Genomic DNA, 11,615 nt, shown 5'->3' with positions numbered 1-11,615 from the left:
GATTGTCCAAACCTCTGTTTAATGTTCTGTCTGTAGGCTGCTTCATTGATTTTTACACAGATTGCTCTGTCAGTGTGCAGCGTTCCGTGTTACTGACCTCATTCTGTTGTGTATGCCTCTTTCTTTTGCCATGACCAGGTGCTGATTGACCCAGATTACCTGTTCACCTCAGGTCACCATGTCTCGTGCCCGGCAGCCCCCGCTCGTCACGGGCATATCGCCCAAAGAAGGTGCAGCCTGGACCAAAGTCACGATCCGTGGAGAGAACCTGGGCACAGGCCCAGCCGACCTCATCGGTAATCCATTTTCTAACCACATAGCTAACCACACAGGCGGCTCTGTCTGTACTGTACTGTGTAACATAAATGTCTATAAATGTCTCAGTATTGATATTTTTATGGGGAGTGACATCCGTATTTAACTTGGTCCTGTTTTGCATGCTAATTATCCATATTTCTTTTGTTTTTTTTCCATACTCAAATGTGCACGTGTATTTCTACAAATGAATATAACACAGAAATATACAGTTTATCAACATTTTTAGATCTGTACACAGAACTGTCTACACAAGATATCAACACATTAACTAATTAATTAACAGGAGTGAAAATAAAACTATAAATAATGAATGATGACTTATTTTCATATGTTTATTTACTATTTGTATTACTATGTGGTTCACTGAGAGAAAGTTGCTGGTTTGAATATTTTGTAATTGTCACTTGCATTCGCTTCTTTTATTGATGTAGCCCCAATTCCTATTTTTAAAGCAGCTGCTGTTGAGTTTGTTTTACATTATTTATTATGTAAAACAGGAACGATACCCGTTTTTTTTCTGGTCTGGAATAAGAAATTCATGACCAGTTCACAACAGTTTCATAAATTGAGCACAGAGCTGTTTAAACTTTACTCAGATAATCCCCAAATATGCAATCAATATTGTATCAAATTTTTAACACATGTGAGCAACACTCAACTGTTAATTTCTGACAAATATTGAAAGCATTGAAAAATATGGAAAAATAGAAATCTTTCCAAAAGTAGGCCAACACCGTTCATAAAGTCCTTAAAATATAATACTTACTTTCATTTTTGTTGCAGTTGTAATCACAGTTTCTTGTACTGTAAATTCTTTATACATTTAGAATGACCTTTACTTTTTTCACACAAACATACATATAGAAAATGCCCCATTAAAAAAGTCCAAATTCGCCAGATAAACTTTGACTTTTGACTTTTGTTTTGCTTTTTGTGTGACTGATTACTCTCAAAAAACATTTTACTGCGATCATTTTACAAATCTAGCATAGACTAATGTGAAAATTAGTTTTCACGTTATTTTTCATTAAACAAAAAACATAATTCTACAGCTATTCAGGCAGGTGGGCTACCACCATCTTGTTGTCATCACACTGATATCCTACTTCTGTGATTTTACTGGAGGTGAGGAAAGGAGGGGGGCAGTCCAGAAGACTCACACACTTGGCAAGCCATGAACTGGCCAGTGATAGAGGTCTATTTCTAACCATGAATGCCCCAGGGCCTGGAATTATACAATTAGATATGCACAAATGTGTGTGAGTGCTTATGTATTCAAACAAAGTGGCCAGTAGAGAACAGAGGCAGGAAATGGGGCTCTAATGGGCATATTATTCACGGTTTTATGGGCTATTTGTTGATCGGCTTTTGTGGGCTTTTGTAACGTTTGATTATACACACGTGAAGCTTTCTGAATCCCCTCAGCTGGAAATATCAAACTAATCCTTGTGTATTCCTTCTAGTGCCTAAATAGTATTAGTAAGAGGTTTTAAAAAAGGATGACAGATGCAGGGGCATAGTGCACATTGTGAAAGTAATGAGCCACTTAGCACTGAAGTGGCACTCATTAGCTTCAAGGAGCTGAGTGAGAGGAAGGAAGATCAAGGCCACCCACACCCATCGCAACCCCAACTTGAACTTTGACCCCGGGTGACTAAACTCGCTGATAGACGTCAGAGCTGCCTAAAGTGAGCTCCTCTTGTTTTAGATTGTGTGTCTGCGTGTGCTGCAGTTTGTTTGTTTGCCCTGTCACTGCATGTCTGTATCTTTCACTCCTTCCACCTTTTCCCTCTCCCTTCCATCTCAGGCCTGTCCATCTGCGGTCACAACTGCCTGCTGACAGCCGAGTGGATGTCAGCCAGCAAAATAGTGTGCCGCGTGGGACCTGCCAAAGACGACAAGGGAGAGATCATCGTCACCACCAAGTCCGGAGGTCTCGGCACCTCTACGGTCTCCTTTAAACTAATAAGGCCAGAGAGGATTGGTAAGATTGAGATATCACCCTCATGACATTTGTTATGTGCGAGCCTGGACAAAAGGAGCTGATACAAGTTTAAATAAGGGCTGCAGCTAATGATTATTTACATTAGTTTAGCATTAAATTCTCTTTATTCATTGTGTTTCTCTTCTTGTATATAAATGTCAGAAGATATTCAACATTTGGGTTATTTAGCCACAAATGGCACTCATTGCTAAAGCATTTGAGTAAAGCAAAAAACAACCTTACATGGAGGAAAAATGAGTGACCTGAGGGAGAGGACATTAAAAAATAGCCATAACTGAAAAAAACATAATAATAATTTTGACAAAACAATTAATGATTTTTAAGAAAAAAAATAGGACTAACTGAGCATGTGTGATTCTCTAAAGCCAGCCACACATCAGTGATGTTTTTTAGATGAACTCACATTGTTTATTTAACTTGAAACATTCTGACCAGAAACTGATGAAAAGGCACAGGCACGTGTGATTGGCTGAAGTCGACCACACATCAGCGATGTTGCTCAAATGAGCAGACTGTGTTTATTCTTTTGGCTGTAAAGTTGGCATTAGCGTTTAACTAAGGCCGGCCATGTTCGTCAGTTTTTCATACCACAAAAGAATGTGTGTTTTCAACACATGCTTTGTGCCATGTATATGTTGCATGTTTTTAGTGAAGTTACAAAGTTTTGAGTCACTATAAATTCCTTGACAAGAGCCTCCAAGTGTACTGTGTAATTACTTAGGTCAGGTACTGTATCTTCAGAGTACAGTGGTCAGAATTTGCACTAAATTTAAGTTAAAATAATTTACAACTGAAAAATAAATGCATATTTGTTGTGCATTTGCATGTTTGAGTCACTGTTTGTGTGTGTGTGTGTGTGAGTACATCTGTAATATGGAGGATATCTCGGTCACAGCGTCTCGCCTGTCCTGTCCGCAGGTATCCTAGATCAGTCTGCGGTATGGGTGGATGAATTAACCTTCAGGACAGACCGCAACAAAGGAATCTCTCCGCTGTCACTGCGCCCCAGCAACCCCCTGGGCATCGACATAGACAAGTATGAACCAAGAGCGTACAAATACACACGCAGAAAAATGGCTCGGCATGATCCCACCGCCATAAACACAAGTGCTCCAGCCATTGAGTCATGGTTTACATCCCTAAACAGAAACAAACTCTCCCCATATGCCAGCGTTTGAAATATTATGCCAGTACAGCAATGGCTGAACAGCCTCTAACCGCTCACACAGGCAGTGGAAACACAATAATTGTGTATAAAGCAGACAGGATGACGATAAAGAGATAAAAGCTAAGGCAGCAAACCCACACATTTGTAGAGCGCCTGAGAGCAGCGAACATGCTGCTGCCTCCCACGTGCCTGGCAGGGAATACACAAGTTGTAATGTATAGTTTGCGTTGTCATGTTCTGGCATTTCTAGCTTAGTGTTTGTTTGGTTTAGGGGCCGGGGGCAAGTGACCGCTCATGGTCAGGAGCAAGACCCCCATAAACAGGCTGTAGCATTCACTTGCTCCTAGGGATGCATTAAGCAGGCACTATGTGAAGCATACAAGATTCTCTTTGATTATAATATACAAACACGCTATCGCTATCTGTGTCCCAGCAGTTGCTCTTAATTTGTTACACAAAGGCACTCAGAAGGTAGAGATGTTTTTGGTTCATCATAAAGCATCACCCTGTTGTCTGTCTGGTCTGTGTGTTTGTGTACATTTTTGTGTAGTGATGTCCCTGAAAGGTTACTCAGCTGGGCTGTTTGCACCAGCTGTTCATAACGTAATGCTTGGACTAGTTAAAACTTCCAAGTGTTTGAACAACTTCAGACAGATTGAGCATTAAATGGTTACACTCACTGAATATTAACTGTTTGTTATGTGTGCTGTATTTCCTACCAGGGGTACAATGCTTGGGTAATACCTGTTAATATCCAAGCTTATAAAAAGCTACCTGTGGAGCATTACAAAGACCAGTAAATTAGGGGTTCGCCAGCTTTGTTGACTGAGCATCTTGTCAACATATTGTCAAATATAACATTTACTGTTGTCAGTGGTGATATTTCAAGGTTTACTAACAAAGTTGGCCCTAGCTAAATGTTGAAAGGCAACTTGATGAGGAGCTAAAAAAATGCTTGTTTAGTGTTTGCTTGCCACAAAAGATGGAGAAGTTACAAAGCAAAAATAAAAGAAAATGGTGTCGGCATCTGCATGTGGTCAGATTCCTGCATACTTAAATATTAGCATTAATAGCAGAAGTAAAATTTATCTGTACAGGATGAGCACGGTTTATCACAAGTTGAAGCCAGAGCTGCTGCAATCCATGCTCCGAGTGGAATCAAGCAGGCTAGGAAGTAATTCAGTTTTATGTAGATGTCATGCCCGTTCACAGCAAAAGTCCTCTCTTTATGAGAGATAAAATTTCCCAAGCCATCATACAGGCCCCCAATGAGCAATGGATGGTGCGAAGGGAAAAACCCTGATTTACAGGAAGAAGGCTCCAGCTGAACTAATAAAAGAGGTGCATATAAGGACAGCAAACATGACAAAACATCAACTACAGCAGAGAATAGGAAAAAATTATAAGTCATGCAAAAGAAGCATGTATATTAGATTTAAATAGGTGCATAATGAGAGCAACACTGGAGTGTGTGTGTGTATGTGTGTGTGTGTGTGTGTGTGTGTGTGCACGCCTGCGTGCGAGTACGTCACCGAGTGTGTTCTTTTATATGGATTTTGTGTTTCTGTTACTTAAATGCTGCACTGTTTATGTGGGTTTTGTACATATGTGTGACTGCAGAGTGGGTGGTGGTGGTGCTGGTGGTGGGGAGGGGTTTAGTTTGTGTAGGCCACAGGTCATTAGTAAAGATCAAGCTTCCTTAATGAGTACTGGGTCCTCCAGGGGGAACCAGGCGTCACACACTGCACTTCCCACGCCAAGCTCTCCCAGCCACAGTACATCCCCGCCGGATACTGCCCCCTGCTGGAGAACTTGATCTCCCACACGTCACATTTAAAAAGGACTTCAATTGTTTTACGAAGGTCTGCTCACACACAGTTTACTATAAAAACATTTATACGGGTATTTTCTTTATTTTAATTCCACCACAGTTTTTACTCTGTTCTTTTGTTTTATTTAACTGTCGAGTTTTATCTTCGTCTTTTTTCTCTCGGTCTTCTTTCAGAGGCAAAATCTCACCTAAAGATTTGGAGCTGACATTTCCAGGAATGAGCGCAGACTTCACCAGTGAGAACTTCTCTGCGACCTGGTATCTCATAGAAAACCATGCAGGCTCCAGGTACACAAGCTCCTACTTTGTCACTCATGTTAAGCTACCATCTCTCATAACTAACAATAGGAAGGAGGAAAGGAAAATAGAAAAATAGAATAGAAAAACAAGCAGTAAAATATCTCTACCTTTCACAGAGGTCCACCAAAAATTGAAGCTCATATTTTCTTTAACTCAATTAATTAGACAGAAGACAGGAGCTTACAGCGTAATACATAAGGTGCATCAGTAAAACTCACACACTAATCCTGGTATAGGAGCAAACTCAAGGCTCGTATATCTTTTTCAGCAACTGCTGCTGGTTTTGTTGTGCCTCTTTGACTGAACTCTTCCAATATTACTCCTTGCCAATAGGTGTGATTAGTGCTGCTATGATCTTATGACTTTACTAACTACTGACTTGGATAAAATAATCAGAGGGCCACACATTACTAACACTAGTATGTTAACAGCTGATTTAAAATATGGTTGCAGGTTACAAGGAAAACTATAACATTCCAGTGTAACAATCTGATCATTATGTTGGAATTGAGTTAAGTAGCAGTTCAGGCTGGATTTAGGTTGTCTGCAGGCTAGTCCCAGACGCCATCATGTTTGACAATTAGCTGAAACAAGTCAAATATTCCTGTATAAATCAGTGCAGTAATAAAATATCTGATCTAATTCTAATATCTAATTTATCACCATATAGTGCAATCTAGGGGATTGCAATGAATAAACTGAATAATGTACACATGGGCTGAATCTGAAGTCATTCACTATTTACTATATAGTCAGTTTTGTTAAATAAGTTTAATGTACTGCTTATCACAAAATTGCATATCTGTCTTTTTTCTTATCTGTTACGTTCTAATTGTGTGACAGTAACAACATAATTATTATAGAGAAAATTACCTAAGAAGATGCAAAAGTGGGGTGGGTTGTTTGTTTTTAATTTTACAGATGAGATCATCACAGAGTAATTTACATAAATAGGTAGTAGCCAGTAATAAATGATTTTGTTTTTTGCCATTGAAATGAGGTTATATTTTCTTCACTAAGTTTCTACATGTAGACAAGGCAGCCTGCTGACCCAAAAGGCTGTCAGGGCAGAGAAGAGGAGAGTTATTTTGGACTCTCCTGGCTTCCTCTCCCCCTGCTTAGCCTTCCAGTAACCCAGACCCCGGGATTCAGCATTAGCAGGGGCCTCTGTTTGGACCTCACTGGGTGACTGTTTCTTCCTGCGGAGGAAACCTCACCGAGGAGACTGACACACAGACACACGCACTCAAAGTGCCCCCAGATGTGCGTGTGTCTCTGCGCATACAGAAACACACGCACGAAGTTTCAAAAATATGACTGTATGTTTTGGACTGTTGGTTGCACAAAACCTTCATGGTTTATGTCTTTATTTAAAAAAATGGAAAGTAATCATTAGTTGTAGCTTTAATATACTGACAGTGTCATTTTGTTGTTTTCACAGCTTCGATCAGTTGAAGATTGCAGCCAGTAATCTGAAGAAGCAGGCTACTAAGAAGAACGAGGGGAGTCTGGCCTATGTGAAAGGAGGCCTCAGTACATTCTTTGAGGCTCAGGACGCTCTGTCAGGTGAGGGAATTAACACATTTTTGTGTGCTGTGGAAGCGCCCCAAATGATGTCTGATTAATACACTACATTACAAATCATCACTCTTCACTCTCCTCTTAGAAAATGGCTCTTGATTTTTGGAAGAGTGCGTCTTTGGATTTTTTTTTTCCCCACATGCCGTTTAGCAGCAGTTGATTAAAGAGGCTCATTTGGATGCCGTGTGAAAGCCCTCTACTTGGCACTGAAGTTGCACTGGCCAACCACAACACAGTTAATTCACCTCCATCAAAATGAGATCAGCTCTCACCTGTCACACACAGTCTCTCGCTTCACTCTGAAAAGTCGACGTAAACACACACACATGCACACACTCACTGACCTCTGCATGCAAAAAAGATTTCAAGGTAGCAGAGACCGACGGCTGTCGCTCTGCCAGGTACCTCAAATCGATTGTTCACTTCATCATTCATACTTTTGTCTGTTTACCCTTTGCTCCCGCCTTAGCTGCTCAGTTACTTCCCCTTACTATTTATATGTACACTTTTCTGCCTCCATCATTATTATTATTGCTTTCCGTATGTTTGTGCCGCGGTTGGAAGAGAGGCAATGTTTTCATTGTTAGCGGCTGAATCTAAATAAACGGAGCAGCCCAACACAATGCACGCCAGAGTATTAGGACTGATAGTGCCGATAACAGACCCAATATGACCAATGGCAACAATGCGCACCCATTCTCACGTTCAGACTGAGCGTGCCTACTGTGTGCCCACTGCACCAATGGGAAATGTACAGTTTCCAGGGGTTGAAGGGAAGCAGTGCTCCATGGATGGACTCATGTGACCTGTGACTCACAAGCACATACTATTGTGATGCTTTCTGGCTTGTGTGAATTTTCTGAGATGGATATAAGGCAGCACCTACCAAAGACTTTGTGTCAACTATATAGAAAATTAATTTGCGTGGAGCCAACAGAGAATTCAGGATGACTAAGTTCCCCTAAACATTCTTCAGATGTCTTAAATGGACCTTTAAAATCTTAAAGGCTTGTAGTATAGTCACATTACCACATGAATTTCCAGCACATAATACCTTTCTAAAACAGAAATAGAAGAATCTCTTTATTGTCATTGTATGACATTACGGGTGGTGCTCCTGGGTGGTGCATCAAAACACATTTAGATTTCCCAGTAGGACTGTGTTGTTAAGCTCGTACTTCATAGGTTGACTAACTCTTTCAGGCTTTTTACTTATAAACAGAGTTAACAGTTGGCTGACAGGATAGATTAGCCAATTAAATGATTGTAGCCAGAAAATTACCCCCCAAAATACTAAAACCCATCATGATTTGGTTTAGTGGGTATCAATAGGCCTCTGAACTTGTTTGCCACCTGCTTGCTAATCTGTAGAAATGAGAAGCATCACTCTTAATGACAAATGTCTTGAGATGATGATATTTCTGTTCTTTGATATTTCTATGACTCCCCCCAAAATGTCACAAGTTCAATTTAAAAAGTGCTTTTAATAAGTCTTAAATTTGACTTGGTGGTGACCTTTGGGCACCCCGGGATTAGCACGGGGCTGTCTTCATCTCCAGAGAACTGAAGACGGCTCAATATTTCAACTCACCCGACGGTACGCAACATGGCCAACCATTTCATTGCATGCAGACACACCAAGAAACTAATTGCTGAATGTAGTGGAGCATTTCTAAGCTAACAGAAGGTCACAGGTATTTCACGAGTATGTGTCTGTGAATGTAGTATATATAGTGTTACACAGAGATGGGCAGTAATGCGTAATCCGATTACTTTTTTCAAGTAACGAGTAAAGTAAGGGATTACTATTGCAAAAACGGTAATTAGATTACCGTTACTTTCCCGTAGGAACGCTGCGTTACTAAAACCGTGATTTTCTTGCGAGAATGTCTCATGACAGTGACGTAAGCGAGTGCGACGTTGGTGACAACAGCTGTGTGCAGATCAACAATGGATCATATATCGAGTGCGGGAGAGAGTATGAGCGTGCAGCGTTTAAAGCGTGGAAGTACTGACCTTATTTTGAGTTTGATTCCATAAAAAGTGACAAAAACATTAGTGTCCGCTGTGCGTGGGAAGAAAACTTCTTTTTACAGCGAAAAAAACCCCCTAAACTTCCGAGCAAGCACCGAGTAGCTACGACGTAATGAGAAACTCACAGAGAAACTGCCGTATCCTTCCACTGACCGCTGCGGCACACCTGCACCAGGATAAACCTCCGCCTACTCTACTCCTGCTTTACAGGTGAAAATAGAGCAAAAGGACCGCTAGTCTTTGACTTTATTTATTTTCTGCTGTGTTTTACTTGCATCTGAAAGAGTGAGTGTAAACACAAAAAAAAAAAAAAAAAAAAAAAAAAATTTATATATATATATATATTACGTGCTGGAATGTGCAGAAAATAGGTTTAAATGTTAAACAAATTTCTTCCAGTCAGAGAATGGTGCATATAATTAAAATTTTGCTTCATGCATAAAGTTAAAAGATTAAAACTAACAAAACAAGTTTTAAAAAGGGACTTTTCCATTTGATTACGTTTTGTATGATGGATTATGTAGAAAAAGTAGAATTGGGCTGAAAGATCTATCGCTTTATCACCTATTCAGGTTGTAAATCATGTTTTTAAAAAGTAACTAAGTAACTAAGTAATTAATTACTTTTGAAAATAAGTAATCAGTAAAGTAACGGGATTACTTTTTTGGGGAAGTAATCAGTAATTAATTACTGATTACTTTTTTCAAGTAACTTGACCAACACTGGTGTTACATAATCAGATGGCATGAAATGTGTCTTCAAATTACTACTAATGGTGTTATTAATCTTCCTAATGTGTAAACTAGCAGTTTTTGGTTTTTGTCACATTAACTTTCTTCCAGTTGACTAAAGAACCTTTTTTATTAAAGAAATTCAACATCTGTGTAGATTTTTCAAGCTTTGCTTAGAGATATTTCTTTATGTTCAAGCTGTGTGACCACTGATTTTCAAAAGACATTTTTAGTGAACTAAGAACAGAAACTGTCTCATGTTTGAAGAGGAATTATGACTAAAAATTCATTTTTCAACTTCCTGAATCTTGTCTGCTCACTATGACTCATTGCAGGCCTGCAGCATCCTTTTTATGCCAAAATTTGACTTTCAGTCATAAAAAATGAAGTGGAGGCCCAAAACGGGTGGCTCAAGTGGAGCTATTTTGTACATTATGTATGGTCAGCCAAACCGACATACCAGCCAGCATGCTGCTTTAGAGCCTGCCAGCTATACTGCCAGACCTCGTTAACACAGCTGTCAGAGCAACTGTGAATCCTTTCTTTGTCTCTCTTCGATGTTTGGCAGCTCTCTGCAGTTCTGAATTGGTCCAAATGAACCTCATCTGAAAAGTGTCCATTAGAATTAGAAAAAAATTAACAGTGAATAGAAAAACTTAACAGGGCACTTATGTGTTCTCGTAGTTCAGAATGTGCTGCATTAGAAGTTGCTGAATGCTTCCAAGCCTCTTCGTCACCATTACAACATTCTCGTCTCCTCTCCTGTTTATTTTCAGTTCTGCTTGCATGTGAGATTTTTATTGATGACTTTAATAGGCGACGTCTGGAGCTTTTTTTCTTTCTTCAATGTAAGTGTACTGCTGCCGACAAGGTGGAAACAACAGAGAGGAGCCAAATGTAGGAAAAGAAATGAGGCAGCTAGAAAATGTTTAGAACCAATAGCAGGATTCTGACTTGAACATCTGTGGACTTTCTGCCTCTCCCTCTCTTCTTGTCCAAAAGAATTGCCTCTTAATTGCTCTCCAGTACAGCTAAGCTTCTCCAGCACAAATGGCAAAATAAAATCTCATATCACCTTATCTAATTTAGACTTTGGCAAATCAAGAAACAAGTTTACCCAGTAGAAAACGAGCTGAGAAGAACATCTAAATAGTGATGACGTTAAGTGAAAACTGAAAAGTAGTCCTGTTAGCTTGTTCAAAACAAAATGTTTCTTTAAACTTTACTTTGGATAAACTTCCTCCTTCACACCTCTGCAGACTAATCAGACAAGCAGCAGGTTCAACTCCAGAACCTTTTTGTTATGAAGTGCTGCACTAGCATATTGCAAGAGTGCATGTTCACTGCACAAAGGAGCTAAAAAAAAAAAGCTCACCAACACATAACAAGACCAAGCGCCGAGAGAAATCTAATGTAAATAAAATGTATATAAATAGATTAAACATGTTTTTAATTTCCATTTGGTAATACTAATTTGTGAAGTCACAACCAAATAAAGTGTCAGTCAGATGCTGTTTAAAAAAACAGATTCATGTTTGCACTTTTGAAACAAAGGCCTTTGAACACCAGCCCTGGGTAGACGTAGAATTAGGTTAATAGGGTATCAGACACAAAGTCATGCTTAACTTTGTCAAGTGTACTAGTTAC

At 39.6% G+C, this 11,615-nt stretch overlaps 1 protein-coding gene across 1 annotated transcript in view; it reads left to right on the top strand.

Moving 5' to 3' along the window:
- Positions 1–11,615, top strand: part of exoc2 (exocyst complex component 2) — a 48,397-nt gene that overhangs the window by 10,870 nt on the left and 25,912 nt on the right. The window contains exons 2-6 of the mRNA XM_006797835.3: positions 139–296; positions 2,126–2,302; positions 3,242–3,359; positions 5,497–5,610; positions 7,064–7,188. Of these exons, the coding sequence (XP_006797898.1) occupies positions 179–296; positions 2,126–2,302; positions 3,242–3,359; positions 5,497–5,610; positions 7,064–7,188 (652 nt within the window). The 5' untranslated portion in view covers positions 139–178. The remainder of the gene's footprint in view (positions 1–138; positions 297–2,125; positions 2,303–3,241; positions 3,360–5,496; positions 5,611–7,063; positions 7,189–11,615) is intronic.

The sequence above is a fragment of the Neolamprologus brichardi genome, chromosome 17 (genome assembly GCF_056152115.1).
Source record: "Neolamprologus brichardi isolate AB-2024 chromosome 17, ASM5615211v1, whole genome shotgun sequence".
Classification (NCBI taxonomy): domain Eukaryota; kingdom Metazoa; phylum Chordata; class Actinopteri; order Cichliformes; family Cichlidae; genus Neolamprologus; species Neolamprologus brichardi.
This window is presented reverse-complemented; position numbering and strand designations above follow the sequence as displayed.